Source organism: Desmodus rotundus, chromosome 3, assembly GCF_022682495.2.
Source record: "Desmodus rotundus isolate HL8 chromosome 3, HLdesRot8A.1, whole genome shotgun sequence".
NCBI classification, from domain to species: domain Eukaryota; kingdom Metazoa; phylum Chordata; class Mammalia; order Chiroptera; family Phyllostomidae; genus Desmodus; species Desmodus rotundus.
Window position 1 is genome coordinate 198,113,598 of NC_071389.1, and position 24,060 is coordinate 198,137,657.

The following is a 24,060-nucleotide window of genomic DNA, read 5'->3' on the forward strand; positions in this document are numbered from 1 at the left end:
ACACCAAATCTGTGGGTCCCTTGATCTCGGGACACCCCAGCCTGCAGTACGGGGACTTGGAGCCCTGGCCACCAACTGCTTTTTTTGTTTCCCCAATTTTTCAAATTTATTGACGTGAGAGAAACATCCATTTGTTCTTCCACTTACTGAGGCACTCATTGGTTGGCCCCTGTCTGTGCCCGGACCAGGGATCAAACCCACAACCTTGGCATGTCGGGTCGCTGCTATAACCAGCAGAGCCGCCTGGCCAGGGCAGCACCATCTGATTTCTTTCCTCATGCCTTACGTCTCCATGTTCTGGTTTTCTTCTGCAACCAGAAGGAAAGCAGCTGACAGCATGTCTGGCCGGGGGTCCCTGGTCCCCCCCGAGACAGAGAGGCCCAAGTGCAGAAGGCAGACTTTATTGTGGTACAAATCCAGTTGAGAAGGGGGACAGAATGCCAGCAGAGGAGACAAGGTGTCCCGCCTGCTGTACCTCTGCTTGGTTGGAGGGAAGGGCTGAGGTTCTGGTCAACAGGGAGGATGGACAGACGCCACCACACGGAGACACGAGGCACAGTCCGGTCCAGTTTTGCTACAGGGATGGCTCTTGGATTTGGAGTCAAACAAGCACCCCACCCTCAACACAGACACAGCGGTGCGGGGCAGGCAGCGCCCCTCTGCGCCAGGAGCCACCAGCCCACGGCCCTGGGAGCGGGGCCTGGCGCACTGGGGCTGCACAGTACGCTGACTCCGAGTTTCAGGAACAACATTAAGAACGACATTTTCTATTTTCTTCCCATAAATGAAAGAGTAACAGTAAACCAACATTTTGACTCTAGACCCTAGTAGGAGATGGCATCGGACTAACACGAAGCCCTCCACTGCCTGGTGCTCTGGTGCCTATGCTGGTCCCCTGGAAAAAGCGCCGCCCAAACTCAGACAAGGGTGGAACCACGGCAGTGCCAGGGGGGCCCTGGGACCACAGGGACCAGGATGGGCAGGCCCTTGCTAAGTGGCAAGGTATCAGCAACAAGAGGCCATAGCTTGCTGCCCAGGAACTCACAGGTTCGCTGGTGAAGGTTCTGATGGAGCCGGGGTGGGGGTGGGGTCAGAGGCTGCATCCGGCAGGCACGCTCCCTAGTGCGTTCTAGGGGCTCCTGTCACACAGGGCCCGGGGGGGGGGGGGGGGGGGGGAGTGTGGAAGCCTGACCCTCGCTCTGGGGGGGCCATGGTGCACGAACAGGCTCCCTCTACAAGAGCCAGCCTGGCCCTGTTCATGCCTGGGCTCCCAGAAGACACCTCGTCATGCTCCCCAAATCCCTTTCACTGACAGACACCCTGGGAAACACGGCAGCCCAGAAACCAGACGCTCGATGATGAAGCCCGGGCTGAGCTGACAGGAACCGCCACAGCCAGGGCAGAGGGGACTGTGACTGACCCTGCTCCTGACTAGTGGTGGCAGGGGAGGGCCCTGAGCCCCAGGGTGCAGCTGGGATGTGGCCTGCCTGTGCCCAGAGGGAGAGAGGAGGTGGAGGGAGCTTTGCAGGAACAGCTCAGAGGCCTGAGGCTGGAATCCAGCATGAGATCGAGCAGAAGGGCCGGAGCACCTACAGCAGGCGGGTGACGGGGCAGCTGCCGGGCTCGTCCAGGTACAAGGTGCTGAAGACGTCATTGAAGAAGGTCGGGTGGTACCGGCAGGCTCGCTCGCAGTCCGGGTTGAAGTTCACCTCCAGGATCTGTGGCTGCATCACTTGCTTTCCTGGGGGCACAAAGCACAGGGAGTGAGGTGGCGCTGGGGGCCCGGGGCCTGGACGCTGCTCCTGCAGGGGAGAGGCTGCAGGGCCTCCACCCCCAAATCCAGTTCAGCGCTGGTTGACTCAAACAGGAAGTGGAGCTGCAGGCTCAGCAGGGGGTCTGCCGCTCCCCCACACCCAGCCACCCGCCCCTTCCTCAGTGGGGGCCTCTGCGGACCAGGATGTTCCGCGAACTGGAGGCGAAGGACAGCCCAGGCAGCTCTGACCAGCGACACCCTCTCTGTCCCCTCACGTGGGGGAAGTGCTGGACGACGGCTGTGGGTGACTGGGGGTGGTGCCTGGATCATGGGGAGCGCCCCTCACCATCTGCACGGCTGTCCCACTTCAGCATGAGGTCGACAGCATACATGGCCCGGGACGAGGGGTAGTCGCAGAGGCCGAGGGGTGGTGGCTTAGCACACGCTACTTGGAACAGCTCCCTGAAGGCCTGGAAGATCTCAGCCTGGGGACGGGGTTGGGGTGGGGGGCTGGGTCAGGGGACTGGCTCTGATGGCGGGACCAGCTCCCCAGAGTGGCCTCTCAACGTGGGGTTTGCTGCCCCTTCCGGAGCCCCAGCCCCCAAATGGCCCAAGTTACCTCCTCCAACACCCTTGCATGTCTCCAGACCTGGCCATAGCCCCTCTGCCCAACACCTGCCCCCTCGCTCCTAGCATCCACCCGCCTATGTCTCCTGTCTTGAAGCCCCTCGGCTCCCCCTGCACTGAGGTGGACGGAGCACCTAAATGTCCTCCTCTACGTGTGGAAGCCAGCCTACAGCTGTCTGGCTGTCCCAAGGGTGCCCTGAACGCCCCTCCAGCTCTTACCTTGGGAGCCCTCCGCACCCCACACCATCTCTTTCACTAGCCTTGGGGGAGGAGCAGGACCACCCAGAGGAGGCCCCCCTGGCCAGCCCACAGCAGGGGCCCTGGCCCCTCCAGCTGTGCTCAGGGCTTACCTGGACACTCTTCCAACGGAATTCTGGATACTGCTTCTCAAACTCTGGAATGAACTCATTGTAGTGCACCTGCCACAGAAACAGGGCCCGTCATGCTCGGCCTGCCTCGACACGGGCCTGACACTCGCTGGGGCCACAGGTCCCCACCAGCCGCCTGCCTGTCCCACCCCTGGGAGGCAGGAGACTGGGTGTGACTCTGGACAAGCAGGTTTACTTCTTGGTGCCTCAGGGTTTACACCTTGGTGCCTTGGTGCCTACGAAATGGGACAATGCCACCTGCCCAGCAAATATTGCAGGGCCACTGTGAGCCTCAAATGAGACATGGCTCATTGAGAGCTCGGCAGGCTGCGAGGTCTGGGCCGACACGCCACCGCACCCAAGTCAGCACAGAGCAGGGGAAGAAGCCCCGGGACCTGTGACCGCGGGGCCCAGGACTGGGCTCCCAGCTCGGAGGCTCCTAGGGCCTGAGGGCAGCAACGTCTTCGCAGGCTGAGACTTTGCCCCAAACGTGCCTGAGCCGGCTGGTTGTCAGCGCAGGGCTCTCCAGGGAAGGACCAGGCTGGGCTCCCTACCGAGGCCCAACGTTCATGCCCCCCCAGCCCCGACGCATGTCCCCACCCGTGGGGACTTCAGTAGAAATGTGACCCTCAGGATGACACATTCACAACACAGCAGGAAGATACTAGCTCCTCAGGGACAATGTCCAACAATGTCCTGGGGCCTGGGCAGGGCTCAGGGTCCCAGGCACCAAACAGCTTGGGACAAGAGGAGGGACAAGGAGCACCAGCCCCTGCTGGGGCATACACGTGGGCACCTGCCCTGGGGGACTTCTCAGGCGTGGGACAGCTGGGCGTCTCCGAGTGTGTCCTGTGCAGTAAGCTCACGAACAGCGAAAACCCAGAAATGACCTCAAGGTCTGCGAACGAGAGAGAGACGAGTGACCCGGGAGCGACCTGAAGCTGCTCTTACAGCAGCGACCACTCTGCACACAGGATGCCGAGCAGGAGGAGAAAGCTGTGGGAGGGTTTGTTCAACAGGACCCTGTTTACACAAAAACCTCAACGTGCAGAACAGCCCTCTGACTTGTTCAGGGATGAACTCTTGCTGCAAAGAATCAAGACGTGCCCTGGCTGGTGTGGCTCAGTGGACTGAGTGCCATCTGGCAAACTGAAAGGTCGCCGGTTCGATTCCCAGTCAGGGCACATGCCTGGGTTTCGGGCCAGGTCCCCAGTTGGCCAGCTGGGGCTTGATGCCCTAACCTTGAAAGGAGCTTTGCCTTAATGCCCCTTTGCTGCAGGTGCCCGGACAGTGCGGGGCAGGTGGAGAAACCAGGCAGGGTTGTTGCGGAAACAGCACAGAAGAACCCAGAGACTGCTCTGCTGCTGCCGGCCAGCAACTATTGCGTCCCGGTTGCCAGGACGCTATCTTTTAACACTTAGGTAGCAGCTAGGAACTAGCAGCCAGAGGGGACCCTCACGACTACAGCCTAACAAAGAACTAACACAGGAGGCTGGAAGCAAAGGAAGACTTGCCTCACCCGTGACCTGTAGTCCGGAACCTGGTCCGATGAGGCTGCCAGGCACTCCGAACAACAAGCAAAACTATGATAGTGCAGGGCGGGCCTTGAGAGTCTGTGTGTATCAGCCCCACCGGCTGGGAAGAGGAAAACCTTGAGACTGTGTGTTCAAGGCCTGGAAGGGGGAAGGGGAGGGGTCCACAGTGCGCAAAGAAAAAGCCCCTAAAACAACTTTGGATAAGTGCCTGCCTTTCCTCAACACATATGCAAAATGAACAAAGAGGGTCTGGAGCAAGACAAGGATTGGGGCTAACAGACCCCCACCCACACCTTCGTCTGGGCAGTCACCTCTCCCCGGGGAAAAGCTGGCACCACCTTTACCTGCCAATCGATATGTAACTCCCTCGCCGCACCCCACCAACTACGTGCAGTCCGTCCTCAGAACAAAGGGCTGGGGTTCTTGGCTCCTTCTCTTGGCTCGTGTCTCTCTTGCCACACAGTGGTGGGGGTTGGCTACCAGGTCCCCAGCCACCCCTTTTTTTGGCCACCCAGCCTCTGGCTATCTGGGTGCTGGTCACCCGCATCTTTGGCCACCCTTGCTTTTGATTTCCTGTTCACTAATAAACGTTGCCCGAACGCTAATAAGCTCACTGACCTGTAATTCTTTACTGTGCTGGCGGGAAGAACCACGGTTTCTCCGGTAACAGCAGCCCTCCCACCTCCACCCACTCCTGCCGTGTGGGGCCAGGTGATACGCACCTCTGGGCCTCCCCACTCGCACCTGTCCCGGTGCCCCAAAGGTTCTGAGGGGAAGGCCAGCCGTGCTCCCAGGCGAGGCCGAAACCCCGCTTGGCTCCAACTCCCTGGGGCCTCCCAGAGATCCTACACCGAGCCTGCTCCCGGGGCTGCGGGCAGCTCGAGGTCACCGAGGGGCCGGAGGGCAGCCCCTCTGACTGTCCGCACAGCCTGCCCAGTACACAGGCTGATGGCTAGAGGATCTGGCCCACGTGAACCCGCTCCCGAGGCCCCGCCAGGCCCTCACCTGCTTCAGCACCGCTTCCGGGTCGTAGTTCATGACAGTGAAGTGTCTCTCATAGTCGTCCAGGTCGCTGAGGGCAAAGGGCCTGCAGGATGAGCAGGCAGACCCCTGCGTGGGCTCCCGGGCAGGGTGCCGGGCCCCCCGTGGCCCCTCACGGCTCACTACAGGGACTCTCTGTGCGCCCAGAAATGTCCTCGCGACCCCCCGGCGCTGGTGCCCATTTGACAAGGACTGCTCGCACCCCTCACGGTGGCCGAGGCAGGCTTGGCGGGCCGCTGTGCGGTGCATGGCGAAGGTGCTCCAGCGCAGGATGTCTGGTCCGCACAAGAGGGGCCCCCGCCCCTCGCCCTGGCCCCCCAGCCCGCCCCGCCTCTCCAGTTACCGGTTGGAGAAGCGCAGCCAGAACACGTCATACACGAACAGCCTCAGGGGCTGCACCGACCGCAGCAGCACGATGTAGCGGATGTCGAACTTGACCCTCCCCACGTCTTCTCGGAGGAACAAGACGGGACTTTCGATGTACTTGGACACAACCTGGAAGGCACAGATGCAGGCTCACGGGAGGCGCTGCCCTTACCTGGGCCAGGACAGGCGCCCCGGGCCTCCACAGCCGTGGGCTCAGCCTGTGGGCCAGCCAGCCGCTGTCCCCATGTCCTGAGGAATGGGTGTGCTCCCGTAGCCCCTCCTGCCCCTGCAGCCTGTGCTTCCCTCCTTCCTCTGCGTCTTCGACCGCTGTCTAGCCTGGGACGATTTATCTTCTTCTTTACTTTAGTGGAAGAAAAGATCCCACCCTGTTTTAGGTTTTGGAAACTGAACTTGTTCTCAGCCTGAACTCCGCCAGCTCCCCGCTGCATGGCTGGAAACCCCCACGACTGCCCCGTGGCACACTTCCCTCAGCCTCTGCCCAGGTGCACGATCTGGTCTCCCTGGCTATGGTCTGTGGTGCCCCCTGCCCAGGCCTGGCATCTCCCTTCTGCCGTGTGGTCATGTGTGGCGCACCGTGTGGGGCCTCTGAGATCAGACACACCTCTGACAGCTCTGACTGAGGCTCCTCCCTGCTGGCAGGGCGGTGGGGGCTTCAGAGACCCCTGTGAGCTCAGTGACCCATCAGCGCCCACACCAGGGCCCACCTGCACAGACCTAGACACCAAGAGTCCCCGCCCCCACCAAGCAGCCAGCCTGGGCCCACCTTGGGGCTGCTCTCTCGGTGCCGGATGACGCTGTGGAGGCTCCTGGTGATGTGCGTGTCAAGGCTGCGCGCCAGGTTCCAGGGCTTGCAGATCCAGTGGTTGTCCTCGCCCCTGGGAGCAGAGTGGCTGGATGGCCGGGACCGGGGCCAACCTCCCAGGCATGTCTCCCCAGGCCTGGGGCAGCAGAGAGACCCCAGCCTCCTCCAGGGCAGGTCAGAGGCTGGGCCTCGGGGAGTAAAGGAGGTGTCTGCCGGAGCCAAGGGGGCTGTGCCCTGGGTGAGGCCCAGACCCTGCAGCAGCCGAGGGTCTCAGCTGCACAGACCCTTGGGGGCAGTTGGGTGGGGGGCGCCTACCGTCTCTCCCGTTGCTGGAAGTAGCTGACAAACTGGGGCAGCTCCGTGTGCAGGTTGAAGGTGCGGGGCAGCCAGGCCGGGCCCTCGGGGCCCCCCGCCCGGCGTGCGATGGAGGCCAGGCAGTCCTTCACCGTCAGCAGGCTCTCGCAGGGGAACTGGTTCAGCAGCACGTGCGGCCTCTCCTGGCTGAGCCTCCTGCAGGGGGACAGGCTCAGGGGGCTGCGGCGAGGGGCTGGGGGCCGGTAGCTGGGCCCGGCTGGGAGGCGCCTCACCTGTAGTCCTTGAAGTGTGAGAAGTTGTAGAGGACGTCCGCGTCCGCCTCGTTGGGAGTGAAGGTGAAGCGAGGGTGGGTGAGGTGGCTGAGCACCTGCTGCACATCCGTGTAGACCCTGCAGGGAGAGGCCGTCAGCATGAGACGGGGTAACTGAGCGCCGGACAAATGAGACATGGGGACAGGCCGACACCACCAACCTCCCAGACACACGAAGAACTTGACTCTTGACAAGGGAGCTGGTGCCTGTGGGTGAGCGTGTGGCTAAGACAAGTGCCCCGGGGAGGCCTCACTCTGCCCTGGAGCTTGCTGGTGCTCGCTGTGCTGGGCCTGGGCCTGCCCCCACCTGCAGGCACTGGCACAGCCCCTCCTGGAGGCCCCTGTTCCCCTCCAGTGCCCAGTAGGTCCCTCAGCACGGACTCCCAGCCTTTGGGGGGCTGGCATGTGCAGGCCTGACGGTGCTTTCACTCCAGGACGAGATGAACACGCACTGAGAACCCGGGCGTGCAGAGCGGTCCCGCGGAGAGGAGTCGGGGATGTGAGACCAGTGCCCTCGGACAGGGCTGAGGTGGGAACCAGTGCTGGGTCGGTCCTTCGCCAGTCCCAGCATCCTCACGGCCCACTCCTGTCCACCAAGGGTGAGTTTAAACCCTGTCCCTCCGGGCCCTGCTCACCCCTCACTTTTTGTGTTTTTCTCCCTGTGATCCTGCGAACGCCACTTCTGGCACCTCAGTCACCGCAGTGCCACCAGGACAGAGTGGGCCTACTGAGCGCCGCCCGTGTGCATGTGCGTGTGAGGGAGACGGAGTGTGTGTGCAAAGGGGCTGAGGAAAAGGCTCCCTGCAGGTGGAGAGGGGGGCCACGCACTTGAAGATGTGGTCGCAGGGATGTGCCACTGGGATGACGGCCACGGGCAGCTTCTCCTTGTTTTCCTCCAAAATGGCCTGGAAGGGAAGACATCGGAGGCAGAAACAGCTTTGAGAAACGAGCCTGTGAACTCGCACCTTCCATCCCGGCAGACCTGGGCTGAGGGTCTCCGGGGCACACCCAGACCTCACCTGGCGCCCTTCACAGAGCCCTCCAACCCCTCCCACCCCCGGGTTTGGGGCTGGAGGCCCGCAGGTGTTGAATGGCTGTGTTGCATCAAAAGAACAATGCAAACATTGTTCTCAATCTTTTCAAGGCTGCCTCCAAACTACAGGCGGCTGAGGGGCCCACCTGCCCTGGCCACCTGCCCTGCGAGGGGCTGCTGGTCCTCAGGGAGCCCCCAAGGGCTGTTCCGAGCTTGCACAGTCTGGCGGTTTAAGCCACGCCCAACCAACTTTGACACCCCCTTTAAAAGAGCTTAATTCATCTCCCCCTGAGTGTGGGCAGAGTTGCTTCTAACCAACGAGAAGTGGAAGAATCCTGCTCGATTTGATCAAAGGCCCTGCGGCTCCTCCTCACTGCTCTTGGGTCACTGGGTCACCGGCTCTGAGAGCAGTTAGCTGCCACCTCGTGAGGACACTTCAGCAGCCCTGTGAACAGGCCCCCTGCCTCCGGCCAGCACTGCTGGGCCAGGCATGGACGCAGGTCCTCAGCCCCATGGGGCCTCAAGGACACAGAGCAGGCCGGCAGCCTGACTGTGCCTCACAAGACTCCAGGCCACTCTCCGACTCTTGCCCCGCAGACACGTGTGGGATGACACACATGTGCTGAGGCTGGAGTGACCTGTCACACAGTGATGACTGACTCGTGCGGGTGACCCAGGGCCCACAGGGGCCAAACGGGAAGAGATGACCAGGGCCTGTCACAGTGTCCGGGCTCTTACCTCCCCGTCCTGGCCAGTCCAGGCCACCGAAGAAGAAAAGACATTTTAATTCATATCCCTTTAACAAATAACCTGAAGATCACGAAGTCCTGGTCCCTCTCCGGGCCTCTGACACACATGGGGTATTCAGCGCGGTTGCTGCAGCCCAGCACCACTGGTGACAGTGCAGGACCCGCGGGCCACGGGCCGATGGGACCGCCGGTGGGCGGTGTGCACAGACCCGACGCCACGCAGCCCTACCCTCTGGGGCGGTCAGTGAGCGGCTGCCGTGCCGCTGGGGGTAGCGTGTGGCCTCTGCTCACAGGCCATCTGGTCCCCTTGGCACTGGACCCCAGGTCTCCCACCAGCCACAGGGCCTTTGGGAAGTCACTTAACCTCTCTGCACCTCAGTGTCCTCAGCCTCAGTGACGTGATGACCACACAGGACTGAAGTCCCAGTACTGTACGTAAGGGTCACAGCAGAGCGTGCCCAGTAGCGGGGGCTCCCTAGGTGCCCGGTTTCCAACAGGGACCAGCTAACAGCACGCAGTGGCAGGGGACCGGAGGGCTGTGCAAACCTGGTCTGGCAGTGGCTGCTCCTGGAGACTCCACCTCCTCCCGCACCCCAGGGCTCCCTCACCGGGCCCGGCCCACATAGGGGGGGCCCTGACCAAGAGGCTGTCCAGGGACTGAAAGCACCTCTGTTGGCTATTAACGACACCCATGATAATGACCTGTTGAGAGCCTACTATGCGCCGCTAGTAGGCTGGGCCGCACAGCATTTAAATACAGTGTCTTCCTGCCCGGGGATCAGGGATGGGGAAGCAAACACAAGGAAGAGCAGCCCCAACGCCAGCCCCAGCTCCAGCCGACCCTCACAGGGTGGCTCCCGGCGTCAGACCCTGGGGACAGGGCTGGGGCCTGACGCCCACTGGTGCGGACATGGGCAGCTCACGTTCACTCCTGAGCTCTGAGCCCCTCCCCTCTCAGCTGCTCCCAAACTCTTCTCCCCCTGCTGACAGCAGCGGGTGTTGGTCAGTAACATCTGGTAACTGAGTGGAGAACGTTCCAGAGCCACCAGGCAAACAGGCACAGGGGTGGAGGGTCACGGGAGAAGGGGCCCACCTGGTAGTGCTCATCGGGCGGCTCGGGCGTGCAGGAGCCGAGGCCCAGCATGTCGGCGGGCACCCAGGGCAGGAGCCTGCACCTCCGGATCAGAGGGTCTGCCTCCCCGTAGGCGAAGTCCCGGGTCACCTCCTCTGCACCAAGACACATGTGCCTGTCAGGGGTGGCAGGAGCCCAGGCTGGCCCGTCCTCTGGTGGGCGTGGGGTCGGACTGACCTCCCGTGTCCAGGTCCCTCAGGGGCCACAGCAGTGTGTAGGCCACCTGCTGGGGCACGCAGAAGAATGGTGCGGTGGCGAAGCTGGGCGTGTCCGAGTGCTGGATGCGCGAGCCGAACTCGTCCATGATGTACCACACTGGCACCTTCTCCTCGGCCGTCTGCAGGCAGAGCACGCCCGGCTGTCTTCCACCGGCCCGGTCACCTGTCCTACCCGCCTCCTCACACACCCAGCACCCAGCACCCAACACTCTGAGCCTGGAGCAGCTACCGCACAAACCCCCGGGCCCTTAACCACGACGTCTGGGAGGGTGGCCCGGCCTGGCAGACCAGGACACAGGTCCGCAGACAGGGACTGGGGCAATTGGCCGTGCGCTACAGGCGTGTGGGAACCAGGCACTAGCCTGGCAGCCACGTAGACAGGTGGTCTCGTGTGTGTGGCAGGGGCGGGGGGATGGGGAGACTTGCAGTTCGGGGGAGGGGACATCTAGGCTGAGACCAAGAAACACAACTTGTCTTTTCCAACCTAAACATGGGGGGGCTGCAGCCCAAGGGCAAGCCTGGGGTGGCCGGGGCAGTGGGACAAAAGCCTGAGGGCGCACGCTGACAGGGCTCGACAGGGCTCGGCTCCTCTCCTGAAGGCGGTGAGGGCCACGGAGCCTTTTCAGAGGGTGAGTGGCAGGAGGCGGGGGCACCCGGAAAGGCAGCCGAGCAGACGCCCAGTCCCTGGCACTGGCTGGTCCAAGGCAGATGATCAGGCCCACAACAGAGCCACGAGACTGAAGGGGCTTCAGTGGGCCCTGGGAGAAGGGGAGTTGGCTCACTCATGGGGTGGAGGTCCCTAGGCTGGTTGCCCCGCCAGCCCCGACCGCACAGGGAAGCGAAGGTCTGCGTCCGCTTCTGTCCTCAGCCTCCCCTGGGGCCCAGCTGCCCACTCACCCCATGGGACAGCTGGTAGGTCTGGTTGAACTTCCACATCTCCTCCAGCACCTGGTCCACGGCCTCGGTGCTGGGCAGCTCCCCATGGAACTCGACGCCCATCAGGTTGGCCATGCGGTGCAGCAGGCCAGGCACCTGGTGCAGCTGCTGGCGGGCGTGCGCCACCCGGCACGTCCAGGCGTGGTCGATGAGGAAGATGCTGCAGGCACAGGCCACAGGGCAGGGTGAGGCAGCCACACAGGCGCAGCAAGCAGGCAAGTGGCAGCAGACGACAAAGAGGAAGAGGTCTGGGGCTGTGGCTGGGACTGGCACCCAACCCAAGACTTGGTCTCCCAGCACCAGTGGGCCTGGGTGGGGATCCGGACTCTGCCAACCGCTCACTGGGTGGCCACAGACATGTTCCCCTCCCACTTTCGGTTTCTAAAACAGGGCAATGGGGCCCCCATCCTGCCACTGGGCCAATTCGGCATCAAACGAGACAGAACGCACACGTGCTGACTGGACCCCGAGTCCCCGTGTGCTCTGTGACCACAGCAACCACCCAGCAGCGAGGGGCCTCCACTGGGCTCCAACCCATGCCCGCCACCTCGCCGCCTGCCCGTGCAGGGAGGCCAGCAACAGGCAGGTGCGCAAAGGAGCGGCCACTCAGAGCTCATTCACACACGCCCGGGACTTCTGGGAACTTCCTGGGAAGCTCTGAGGCCTATTTCCAGAGAGGCCTCAGTCCCCACACTTAACGGCACCCGCAGCCCACGCCCCTGGTTTCCCTGGAGGAGCCCAGGGTAGGAGCCGCACACTGCCGCCCGACACGGTGGGCTGAGGTGGAGAACGAAGCCATGGCCCCCAGACAGCGACCCCACCCAAACAGGTGGACAAAACGGCCTCGCCGCTGTTCCCGCGCTTCGATGAAAGGAACAGCAAATGTCCCAGGTCTCCCTGGGCCACCCAGGCTGGCTCGGCAGTATTTATTTTATTATGCCACACAGTTGGCCCTCTGTATCCACAGGTTTCAACCGACTTCAGACCAAAAACATTTGAAAAATGTTATGTGGTTGCCCACGTGCACTCTGCAGTCAGGCCTAGGAGGGCTGGGCTGCGCTGTACTGGGCGCAGGCAGACTTTCGAGTCATTGTTTCCTAAATACAGTGTAACAACTGTTCACGCAACATTCACGCTGTGGCAGGTATTATAATCAATCTGAAGGGACTGAAGCCTATGGCAAGATAAGCGCGGATTACAGGCCGGCACAGGGTGGGGCAAAGGCAGGTTTACAGTTGTTCCTGTGGGAAGTAATATAGTTAGTAAATGACACAAGCAAAAACTGTTTCGCCTGCTCACAACCATAAACCTGCTTTGCCCACCCTGTACTACGCCCTTTTACACAAGTGGCAGGAGCACCCTCGGATTTGGGTGTCCGGGAACCCACCCCTCAGGGCATGAGGGAAGATTGTATCATTTTGTTTGTAGATCCTGAAACAGACGAAGATGTACTGCTGCCCGCCTGCAAAGTCGACAACCACGTGACCCAGTGCAGAGCCAGGCCTTCCAAGCGGACGCCTGGGGATGCCCCTGGACAGATGCACACCAGGGGTGCTGAATGCCGCAGGTGCGGGAAAGAGGACAGAGGGTGGGGCCTGCCCACAGGGGAGACGCAGAGGCCCAATGGGAGAAAGACCCAGGAGCGGGCGGGCTCCAAACCAGGAGTCACCCCATCCCCTCCCAAACCTGACCGGTAGAGTGTGCCATGCACAACGGCCCCTGGAGGTGGCCATAGCGTTTGATTCACCCAAACCCGCACAGGTGGGGACAGAGCAGGCCCACATGGAGACTGGTGGCACTGAACTTCACAGAAAGAAGAGCCTGCAAGTTTCTGTGTGAGAGAGCACGTGGGTGGAGGTGCTCTCAGCTGCTGTAATTACCTGTGTGGCCACACCCACTGCCTTGTGGGCTGGGGAAGGAGGCCAGCCCCTTCCAGGAAGAGCCCAGGACACTGACCTGAGGACTCTCAGAGGCCAGAGAGGGTCTTCCTCAAGTTTCCAACAAAGTTGGACAGAGGCACTTGCAGGCCTGTCCTTGTTGACGGCCCCTCTTGGCCCATGGGAGGCAGGAAGCCCAGGGTCCCATCTCAGCTCTGCCCTGAGGACTCACCCAGACCCCCCTCACCCTCCTCACATCCTGGGAAGGAGCCCCCAGAGAACAGGATGAAGAGCCTCCAAGCTTCCCTCAGACTCTGACTCAGGGGGACTAGGCGAGGCCCCAGAGTCCTGGGGAGATTCCGGTTCTCAAGTAAGCCTGCCTGGGTTTGATACCCACATTCAGCAGTGTGTGACCTCCGGCAAGTCCTCCCCATTTCCTTATCAGCAAAGTCAGAACTCATGGCCTGTCCTGTGACGGGTGGGACAAGGGACGGCTCAGGTGGAAACACGGTGGCCACAAACCAGCAATTGTCACACAGGACTCGAGCCAGTGTCTGCTCTTGCTGCCTTCCCCCAGTGGGCGGCCTCTGGCCCCAGAGCCCCACCCAGCCCCTACCTGTTGGGGTTGGCCGCCTGGAGCCCATTTTCATTGGTCACGATGACCTTGTAGCAGCGCTCGCTGCCTGGGTTGGGCTTCTTCCTGCGCTCTTCCTGGGCGGCCTCCTCCTCACTCTCCTCCTCCTCCACTTCTTCCACTTGCATTATCCCAAACATATCTCCCGCGTCGAAAACCTGCGGGCCACAGCAGGGGGTATCGGCAGGGTACCCCAGCCCTGAACCCTGGCCACAGCCTGGACTTCCGCTTCTGGCCTCCAGGTCGAACAAAACCCCTCAGGAGAGCAGGACCTATTTACTGCCACCCGCCCATTTCACGGGTGGGGAAACTGAGGCTCCTTAGAGAGAGCAGTCAGAACTGGGGCCCAACCTGCCCCTCAGGACCCATGCTAAGAAGGGGACCTACAAACGTGTCTGAATTACGTCTACTCTGGCCCCTTGTTTTACAGGGAAACATGGCCTAAGAGGCAGAGGGGGTGGCTCTGGTCACATTGGAAGTAAACGGAAGTCAGCATCTTGGTGTCCAGGGACCTCACCCCAATTTTGCTCTCCTGAGGAACCCATCCAACACCAGGGCAGCTGAGGCAGCCCAGAGGGAGAGAGGTGACCAAGAGCCTGCTGTGGCCGCTGTGCCTGCCCAGCCAAGCAGCAGCCCAGGCCTGCAGGAAGCATGACCTGGGGGCTTGGGGCCAGTCTCCTGAGGTCCCCAGCCAGGATGGGACAGGAAGGGCCCTGGTGCTTGACTTTCCCTGGGAAAGGACAACTGCCAGCCATGTGTAGCTGGTGAGGACGAGTTAGCCTCTGTGTGCTCTGGAGCCAGGCTCTGTGACCTCGAACGAGTCACCGAACCACACTGTGCCTGTTTCCCCACGTGTACAACCAGCATGTTAGGACTGCCTCAGAGGGGGTCGGGAGCATCAACGGTTAGCACGAAGAGGGAGAAGAGCTGAGCCCTGCAGGTGCTCAGGCTCTTTCCGGGTTCCCCTTTAACTTCCCAGAGCCAGGGGAGGGGGCCACAGTGGTGCCTCCAGTATAGAGATGAGAAAAGCAACTCACAAGGGCTGGCGTTTACACCACAGCCCCAAACCCCCACCCTCACCCCCAAACCTGACAGGAGGGCGGGAGCAGGGGTGGGTGCACCATTAAGCCTGGGGGGTAGAGGGCCGGCCTCAGGTCTGGCTTCTCCCCGGCTGTGGAGGGGGTAGACCACGATTCCTTCCTGGTGCACGCAGACAGGAGAGGAGCTGAAAACGATCTTAGAACACTTCCTGTCTTTCCAAGGGAAACTTTCTTTCAAGAAGCAGCAGTGGCCTTGACGTGGGACCAAAGGGGTCCCACGCTGCTGGTGTGCACCCTGCCCACACCTGGGTTCGCAGCGGCAGCAGGTTTCCTTGGAACAACGACTGCAGGGTGGGTCAGGCAGACTGGTGACTCACCGCTCTGCCCATAACTCAAGAGTGGCAAGGGAGGGCCATGGAAAAACACCGGCTGCAGAGCAAGGGCGGGTGGGCCAGAGGGGCAGCAGTCTGGGAACTGCCCACTATGTGCTGGGCACCAGCTGAAACTTATCTCATGCTTCCCTGTCCCCTCCCTGCCAAGAGACTCCACCAGGTGAGTGACTTGCCCAAGTGAGGGTTTGCTGATGGGAGAGCTGGAGCTCCCACACCATGCTCTTCGCCCAGCATGTGAGGGGTCCTTTTATCGCCACTAACAAGCTGGGGTCTCCTACCACCCAGCACAGACCTGGGACCAGGGCTCAGGAAATGTGGGCAGAATAAGTCACTGGGCGGGGAAGGGGGGGAGAAGGAAATTCACTGTTACAAAAGATAGGTATGTTCTGCCTGCCCCTGACATTGTATCTTTTTTATAGCAACTACCGTTTTGAGCAGGAAGGTACCTGGACCAACCCCTGACTTTACAGATGGAGAAACTGATCGAGAGGAAGGTTTGTCCAGGCTCAGGGGACACTCTTTTCCTGGCTCTGGAGTTCCCTCTCATCCCAGCACGCGCAGTCTGGATGGGGCCCAGAAGGCAGCCTGTTGAAGGGAAGCCTGGCTCCAGCTAAGGAGAAGCACCCACGGGCAAACTACCTGAGCAAACTACCCCGCACCAGGCCCTCCCGCCCCCCAGCCAGGATCCACGGGGAGCCCCCGTGGAGGTCCAGGCTAAAGCAGCTGGTGAGTGGCACAGAGCTGTCTCCACAAAACGGGAGATGACCTACAAGCAGCTGAGACCTTCTCATTTTTCTTTAATTTGTGCTCGTATCTTCCACAGACTGTTTGCTTTAATTTGCAAAAGGAGGACAGTCAGGCTCAACTGAGGGGACGTGAAAGAGTTTTATGACCCAAAGAGTTAAAACCACACAAACTCATGGGGCTCCCCTTCTCCCAGAGGGAGGCAGTGGCTGAAACTGTCCAGATCTGAAGCCTGCCAGACCTCGAGGGTCACTTCCTCTTCCAGAGCCTCAGTTTTCTCAACTGTACAATTGGGGGGGTTGGGGGGGCGGCGCTGTGAGGCTCGGAGGCGGGGAAATCAGCTCAGAGCTTGGCACACAAACAAGAGCCAAAGTTCGTTTTGGCTCTAGGTTCCACCTAAACCCTGGTCCAGCCCCAGGTGCTGGCAAGACCGGGGTCCAGGGCCCTGGCAGCCACTCTTCAGCCCCATTTTTAGGCGGCTCCTGAAATGCCAAGGGGGCAAAGTGTAAGCTGATTATGACTGCATTCGTGGCTCTTCATCATCAAACCCTTGCCTGCTTCTCTGGCCTCGTCCATCCACACCATCCCCAACTCCCCGAGAGGGACATATCCCTGCGCGTCTCACCGAGGCCTGCCCAGGTGGGCACAGGCTCCCCATCCTGCAACGAGCTCGCACATCGCGAGCTCCCCCCAACCTCATCCGCACGTGTCCTCCAGGAGGCCCCCTGCCTTCCCCAGGCGGACCCAGCCGGGCTTTCCAGCCGCCAAGCCCCAGCAATTCTCGTCCCAGGGCCAGCCCGCAGACCACACCCTTCCGAGTAGAAGGGTCCAGAGCGGTCCGCCTCCGGCGCGCCCAGGGCCCACTCTGAACACCCCGGGGCTCCCAGCCAGGCGCCTCGACCACCCCGCGTCGCCCCGGCCCGCACCTCGTGCTCCAGCTTGTGCAGGAGGCGGCCCCAGTACCGCTCGGGGACCCCCGACGCGCGCAGCGCTGGGCCGTGCAGCGCCACGAACTCGGCCAGGGCCCGCGCCCCTTCCTCGGGGCCCGGGCCCCGCTCCGAGTTCGGCGCCGCGTCCGCCTCCATGGCGCCTCCACCAGCGCCAAGCCCAGCGCCGCCACAGCACGAGGGCACAGCCCTCCCGACTCGGCCCGCCCACCCGCGCCGTCGCCGCCCCGCCCTCCTCCGGGGCTCCCCGGGACCCCGCCCACCCCCGGTCGCACGCAGCGAGCAGCCGGGGCGCGAGGCTCAAGGGGCGGGACCTGGGGAGCCCGGGAGCCCGGCCGTCCGCGGGGCTGGCGGCGTGTGCGCACGCGTGGCTGGTGGGGGCGGTGCCTTTTTCCTCCCCGCGCCTGCCCCGCAGGATGCCGGGAGCGGGGCTTTACTGCGGTGGAAACCGGAAGAGACTGCGGGGACTGCCCAGGAATGGGACAAGGAGCCCGGTAGGCAGTGGTATGGGTAGACTGCAGCGCCGAACGAGCCGCTTGCAGGCCCCCGGAGGCGGCGGGGACTCCCCGATCCTGGAATGTCCTACCAAAGTTAGGTCCTGCAAAGTAGTGGGCCGCTTCAATTTCCTTACGTTTGGATTCGGAATGTAAATTTATGCAGTTAAAACCGAGAGGTTTTTCGAACAAGTTGAGGCATTGCAAAGATAGTTCAAGGTGTAATTATAGAATTCAAAAACCGTTCTTTGGACATTCTAATATTTCAAGTTCTTCTATTGCTTCTGTGTGGGTGCAGAGAGACCCACCCCAAGATGTGTCTCGGCGATAAGCGGATCACTCACTTGCTCCAGACTACTGAGACCCTGCGCGCTCAAGAGGAGCTCCTGTGCTTTGTCTGCAGGGCAGGGCAGACGTGGAATTACCGAATGTCTGCCCTGCTGAGGGCCCTGCGGTGGCCTCCCGAAGCCCCCAAAGCAGTTTACCTTCTCCCTGTGTGCGGATGTATTACATTTGGTTATTGTCTCATGTTAATCTGTATCCTGTCTACTGGATGAGACCAGGGGAAAGAACCGTGGGGGTCACGTTTCTTCCTCCCGCACACGTCCACATTGGCTTCCCGGGCGCAACCTTGCAGTAATTGTGTTTTGCTAAAAGGCTCAAAGGCTGAAGTGGTTGGTTGGTTTGGTTTTGGTGCTTCACTTGCTGATTATTTTGATTAAAAGTTTTAACCTGAATTTGAGCAAAATGTCGGTTTGGAGGGCTTGTGCAGTGCGGCTAGGACACTGAAGTCTGTCTCTGCAAAGGCTCAAACTTCCAAACCCCAGATGGGGCGGCGGCGCGCAGGGAAAAACGTTACTGCCATGGGGAAGGTCGTTTATTTTATTTATTTTTTTTATTGGATCTAACACTGCTTTTCCACAAAAATGTTCAATTACTCTATGAAAAAAATACTTGTAAAATTTCGACAGCTGTAATTTTTTTTTTTTAGATTTTATTTCACTTATTTTTAGAGAGAGGGGAAGGGAAGGAGAAAGAGAGTGGCATCAATGTGTGGTTGCCTCTTGACACACCCCCTGCTGGGGACCTGGCAACCCAGGCATGTGCCCTGACGGGAATCCAACCAGTGGGGGACCTTTGGGTTTGCAGGTCAGTGTTAAGTCCACTGAGCCAAGCCAGCCAGGGCTACTTACTTATTTTCAGAGAGAGGGGAAGGGAGGGAGAGAGGGAGAGGAACATCAGTGTGTGACAGATACAGGTTGCCTCTCACAAGGCCCCCAACCAGGGACCTGGCCCGCACCCCACTGAGCTTGGGCGCAGCCAAGGGATTTCTGACAAAATTTTTTCTTTTCTGATTTCGGCTACCTTTTGTCCCCGGTACCCGCCCTTCATGACTTCCGATGAATGGGAGAAAGGAGCAATCTTTAAGTTCATCTTCTGTTTATTATTGGAGTGATTTTCACAAATGTTTAATTACATGCATAGGTATGAACATAATGGAGAAAACAACACTTTGGATATTCAAGGCAACTAAAAGAAAAACGTGGTTACACTGGCATCTGTCACTCTAGGCAGTGATTGCCAATGCGCCAGGACAGCGGCCCAGCAGCCTCCACAGGAGCCCGGGACGACGGCTGTGGACACCGGGGCTCCGCTCTCTGGCTCCCACCCCACAGCGGTGGGCGCCCTGCACCAGAGCAGCGGGGGCCACGTCTGCTCAGGCTGCTCGAGGTTCTGACCTCAGCGGAGTGAGAAGTCTCCCCGAAGCTCTGTGTGGCCTCTGGACTGAATGTCAGAATACTTGGCATCAGCCAGCTTTCCCTTGTGCCTGCTTTTCGCCACACTGGGTGGAGGGACCTGCACTCTCTAACGAGCATGCACTGGGGCCTGTGAGAGGGGAAGTTAGGGGAGGGGGCGCTGGGCCAGGGCTGCGCAGGGCATGGGCTCGCCCCTCGAGTTCAAGTAGGAATGGAAGTGACTGTCCCCCCAGGGGGAAGGGAGAGGCCCATCTTTCTCAGAGGGAGGCCTTGGCACTAAGTCCCCACTCCCACTCCTCCTTCGTCTGTCCTCTCTCTGCCCTGCATATCCCCGCCCCGGACACTACCGCCAGGCCGAGGGACTGGTAGCGTTCAGTGTCAGCGTTTCAGAGCGAGAGGTTTCCTCCTTTCGGGTCAGGTGGGCCTGGTTTGCGTTCTCAGCTCCGAGAGTCACTATTTGCCTTGGTCGCCCGAGCCTCCATCTCCACATCTGAAGCTCAGGTGTGGCTGCACCCACCTCGCAGGGGCGGGGCCTCATGTGTGCAAATGGTAAAGAGGTCAGCCCAGAGCCAGCCAGGCAAGGGCATGGGGGACCTCTGGCTCTTCCTGCCGAGACTTGGAGAATTTCATGAAGTCCGCTCAGGCTATGGGGAGGCCTGAAGGAAACAGAGGGTCCCATTTTTTGGGGGCTGTCTGTGCTGTGCAGGGCACCAGGAGGGAACCTGGGGCCAGGGCCATGTGGTCTGGGTCCTGGGGTAGGGGGTGATCGTCCTTGCTGGTGCCCTCTCCAAGAAGCAAGGCGGGCTGGGTAAGGCTGACCCCAGCTTGTGTGGCCCTGTGTCTGGCACACAGTAGGTGCCTAGGACTTAGGCTTACTCCCCGAGGGGCTGGCGGTCTTTGGGGACTGCAGAGGCAGCTGTGGGAGAACCGGATCTACCTGCCATCTCTGGAAGACCAAGTCCTCCTGCCTGTGGCCTGGACGACGTGGGTGCTGTGCTGTTGCCTGGTCAGAAAGGCCGGGTGCCGCCACGTCTGTCTTTGGTGAACACAGAGATGCAGTTTACCAGGCTGACTAGCTTCCAAGCATGTAGTGAGAGGTCAGAAAAAGCCAGGGATCCTGGGTGACAAGAACGGAGCCCCCTTCTGGAGCACGGGGTGTGCAGGCACTGCGTGGGGCAGAGACTGCGGTCCTGGGCTGGTGGCAGCCGTGACCTCCGCGCATCTCTCCCCGCCCACAATGGAGGGTGGTGGCAGCTTCTCCCACGACACCCTTCTTGACAAGCAGATCTGCGTCCCCAGCTCTGCTCTGTCTGCACATGCCCTCCATCCCCACTGAGGGTTCTGGGTGGCGCTTGGGGAGGGGTGTCTTCTCCTGAGGAGACTGCTGGGCTCTGCCCTGCCTGCCCCCAGCTTCATCTGTGGCCAGTGGGGCTTCCCAGGGGATCCTGTCAGCCCGGCTGTGGTCTTTCTCCTTTTCTAGGAGCCTAGCACATGGTACGTGCTCAGCAAACGTTTGCTGATTAACTCAATTTAGTTCAGTTGGGGCCCGAGGCTGACTCCCTCGTTTGAGGGACTGGATGGAGGGGAGAGGCCAGCACACCTGTGAGAGGCCGGGATGGGGGTTGGGGGGACAGGGGGACTTCTCACAGGCCCTTGGTCCCTGGGGGCGGGTGCAGGGTGCCCTCCTCAGAGTGTCTCCAGCTGGCGGGTGTGATGCTGCACTAGGAGCAGAGCCAGCCCTGGCCCCTCCATCGGTCCTGGCCAAGTGGGCGGGCTTTGGCTTCCAGAAGCTTGTTCCTTAGCTCCTTTCCTTGGAGTTCACTGACTGGCTAGCCACCGAAGGTCCGTGCCAGGCGAAGGGCAGACCCTGACTGGGATAGGTCTGTGGCTGCTCAAGACCAATGTCCATCAGGAGTGGGCTGTGCCCCTTCTGGCCCAGCCCCTCCATGTTGGCTTCCCCTTTGGGCAGCGTGGGTTGCCTGCACCCCGGTCCTCGGCTTCTGTCCTTCTCAGGATTCATCGCAGGATCTGCCCTACCTGGGCCTGGTCCCTTCCCGCATTCTTTAATTCTCCCCACCTCCACCTGGAACCAGGGGGCACGGCCACCTCGTGTCAGCCCAGCTGCCACTGGGTCCCACATGTGGAGACGTGTAAAAGTGGGCCCTGTGGCCCATGGAGGGCCCCAGGACCACTGGACCCCAAGGACTGGGAACAGCTTTAGGGTTCACAAGGTGGGACCATGACATGGAGACCCAGGCCAGACCCCACCGCCGGACTCTGAGCACCCCCGATGGTGTGGGAGGTGTGTTACTGGGGAAGGCGGGCTGTGGGCTGCCTGGTCTTTGGGAAGGGGTGAGTCAGCCCGGTCCGGCCCTGCCCTGCCAGAGACGCTGGGCGGGCAGGGCCTGGCCAGGGTGGTGGGGCAGCCTTGGGCTGTGAGTGGACTCCTGCTGAGGGCAGGTTAGTGGGCATGTGGGGGGCGTATGCCAGACACCCCCTGCAGGAGCAGCAGGAAGAAGCAGAGAGGTGAGGGGTCTTTCTGGTCCTCTGTTTTTTGGGGGGAAAATTGAGAAAAAAACCTCCCAGTTCCTTCCCCTGGAGCTGTTGCTGGGGGCTCATTCTGGAGGAGCCTTGTCTGATTTCTAGGGATGACCAAGGGCTCAGCAAGGGAAGACAGGACTCTTTCTGGGAACTAAGGTTGGCTTTCAAGGACTGTGACCAGGGGTAGGGTGGTGTGGCCCCGTGGAGCTCCTTGCCTGGCCCTGACCTGCCCCCCAGGTGCTGCCCCTCCCAACTGGAGCTGGGTTCTGGCGGAGAAGGTGCCGATGGCAGTCGGGCGGGGCACTTGCCCCTGCCAAGCCCAGCGATGGCTGTGGGTGACTCCTGAGCTCCGGGCTGTTTTGTGGGCTGTAAAATTCATCATGCCTGCCTTGTCCCTGAGCCCTGAGTCTCCAGAGACCTCGATGGCCTACGCGTCTTCACCATCCTCGGGACCATGGCCACTTCTCACACTGGGCTTCCGGCCAGCTGCTCGGCTTGGCTCTGGCCAGGGGTGGTCGGGGAGGAGACAGCCTGGGGGTTGGGGTTCATTTTCTGATTCTCCCACGTTCCCTGGAATTCAGAATACCTGCTAACCCTAAAACTACAGGTCACGTCCCATGCCTGTCCTGCCCCTGGCGGCCCGCCGTCTCTGCGGGCTGGCCTTGGCACGTCAGGGCTGTGGCAGCTCTGTCCCAGGCGCTGGCCTCCTGGTGGAGTGGGGTTCCAGGCAACTCGGTCGAATTCCAGACTTTTCTTTTTTAAAGACAGACTCTGAGAGGGAAGCAGCCTGCCCTGGGAGCTGGCACTCCGGACCTGGGGCTGCCTTGGCCTGGGGCAGCCACCGCCTCCTCGAGTACAAGAAAGGGGTGAGCCACTGCTCTTGAGGCCCCTGCGGTCACACAGCCTGTACCCGCATGGGGAAGGCCCTGCTTCCGGTGGCACGAGGGCACAGCATGGACCCCAAGGTCATGGCCTCAAGGTCAGACACAGGTCCCTCCTGAAGTTGACCACTATGTCCCCGTACCCCCAGCGAGGAGTTCGGGGGGAGCCAGCTTTCCACCACGTTCCGTCCGAGGGCAGCACTCCGGCAGGGCCCTGGAGCCCCATCCCCGAGGAACTCGTCTTCCGAAGTGTGTCCACAGCCGCCCGCCTTGTCCCTGGGCCTGTAGGCTCCTTGCCGCACACAAACGGGGGCGGCTGGCACCTGGGGAAGCTGTTTCATCAGCCAGGGAAGCCGGCAAAAGCTGGGGCGCTCACTGGCGGCCGGAGACCAGGCGGGGCTGCAATCTGTACAGTTACTGAAGAGACCCTCCCTAAAGTACCCACAGATAGAAGTATATATATATTTATATTTATACATATAATACTTAATTAGACCTCTCTCAAGGAAAAGCACAAATCCACACTTTCTTTCCCAGCAGCTCTTCTCTGTGCTCTCTCAGAGTCCTTGGAGCCTGACCACAAGGCGACGGGGCGTCCGGGGCATGTGGCTGGGGCTCTGGGTGTGGACGCCCCTGTGACAGCAGCCGCACCCCGCTTATCAAAGCCCCCCAGATGCCCTCGCACACCCTCCTCTGTGAGGCCTGGCTTCTCGTCTCCGATCAGGCCTCCAAGAGTCTCCCCAGGAGGGTCTGTCACCGGAGGGGCATCTGCCGACTTCCAAAGTGCCCGCCAGGACCCGCCCTCATGGCAGTGCAGTGTCCTGCCAGGAGAGGGCGCTCTCGGGGGCCTGGAAATGAGCAGGCAGAGGGAAGGAGAGGGGCTGCCTTAAAAAATGTTTTCCCACGGGGGCAGCGATGGGAGGCCTGAGCACGGGTGGGCTGGGGTCTCTGCTTGGACTGGGGTCTCTGCCTGGGCGGGTTCCCGCCCTTGCCGACGGGTGGGCCTTCCTGAAGGGCAGCCTCCTTGGTGACTCCCCAAGGCGACATGCAGGCCCATGGAGCTGCCTCTGAGCTTCTGCTGTGGAGGGCAGGCTCCCTCCTTGCCCTCCCCCTCGGGACACGGGCCATCCCCAAGCCGGGCGCCGCGGCGGCATTATTTGTAAGGCCGCAGGAACCGGGACACTTTGGAGCGCAGCAGTTTGATGAAGGACCGCGGGAACATCTCCTTGGACTCCTGGGCTGTGTACTTGAAGTAGTTCTGGGGGTGAGCCAGCACGTCGAAGAGGGCCTTGATCAGCTTCTTGTCCTGAAAGACACAGCCAGGCCGCCTGAGGTCCTGCGAGGGGCCGGGCTAGGCTGGAGGGCCTGCTGCTCCCCTCTTCAGTGCTGGGGCAGGTGGGTGGGGGGGCTGGCTGGCAGGTTTGGGGACCCCAAAAATCTTACTCTTTCCATAAGTAAGTTTCAGTTGAACTGTCTGGCTCACTGGTTTTTAAATAGTCTGTTGGGGTGCATTTGAGACCTTGGTCCCCGGCATAGGTCAGTTTGGC

At 61.1% G+C, this 24,060-nt stretch overlaps 2 protein-coding genes across 4 annotated transcripts in view; both read right to left on the reverse strand.

Annotated features, from left to right (window-relative positions):
- Positions 1 to 385: 385 nt before the first annotated feature.
- On the reverse strand, positions 386 to 17,115 carry TTLL12 (tubulin tyrosine ligase like 12). 2 transcript variants are annotated; one of them, XM_053919659.1, is made up of 14 exons: positions 16,820 to 17,115; positions 13,700 to 13,875; positions 11,168 to 11,366; positions 10,230 to 10,389; positions 10,014 to 10,147; positions 7,967 to 8,043; positions 7,101 to 7,217; positions 6,829 to 7,023; positions 6,475 to 6,586; positions 5,668 to 5,819; positions 5,289 to 5,355; positions 2,731 to 2,799; positions 2,100 to 2,238; positions 386 to 1,741 (listed from the first exon to the last, which is right to left on the reverse strand). In XM_053919659.1, exons 1-14 carry the CDS (start codon positions 16,976 to 16,978, stop codon positions 1,590 to 1,592), a joined length of 1,908 nt encoding a protein of 635 aa, XP_053775634.1. In that variant the 5' UTR covers positions 16,979 to 17,115; the 3' UTR covers positions 386 to 1,589. The 2 variants fall into 2 exon arrangements, with proteins under 2 accessions (XP_053775634.1, XP_024435379.2); XM_024579611.3 differs by having other exon boundaries at positions 5,289 to 5,370.
- Positions 17,116 to 18,664: 1,549 nt separating this feature from the next.
- SCUBE1 (signal peptide, CUB domain and EGF like domain containing 1) overlaps positions 18,665 to 24,060 on the reverse strand; it is a 114,286-nt gene continuing 108,890 nt past the window's right edge. For both annotated transcript variants that reach the window (XM_053919662.1, XM_053919661.1), the window contains one exon: positions 18,665 to 23,819. In XM_053919662.1, coding sequence (XP_053775637.1) covers positions 23,667 to 23,819 — 153 coding nt within the window. In that variant the 3' untranslated portion in view covers positions 18,665 to 23,666. The remainder of the gene's footprint in view (positions 23,820 to 24,060) is intronic.

What these genes read in the sequence shown, in the direction of transcription:
- TTLL12 (XM_024579611.3), bottom strand. Translation starts at nt 16,978, where the DNA reads ATGGAGGCGGACGCGGCGCCGAACTCGGAGCGGGGCCCGGGCCCCGAG. An exon ending in CCCTGCGACCACATCTTCAA is followed by an intron (nt 7,218 to 7,966) that starts GTGCGTGGCCCC and finishes CTCTCCCTGCAG; the next exon opens with GGTCTACACGGATGTGCAGC. An exon ending in TGGCTGCGCTTCTCCAACCG is followed by an intron (nt 5,371 to 5,667) that starts GTAACTGGAGAG and finishes CTCATCCTGCAG; the next exon opens with GCCCTTTGCCCTCAGCGACC.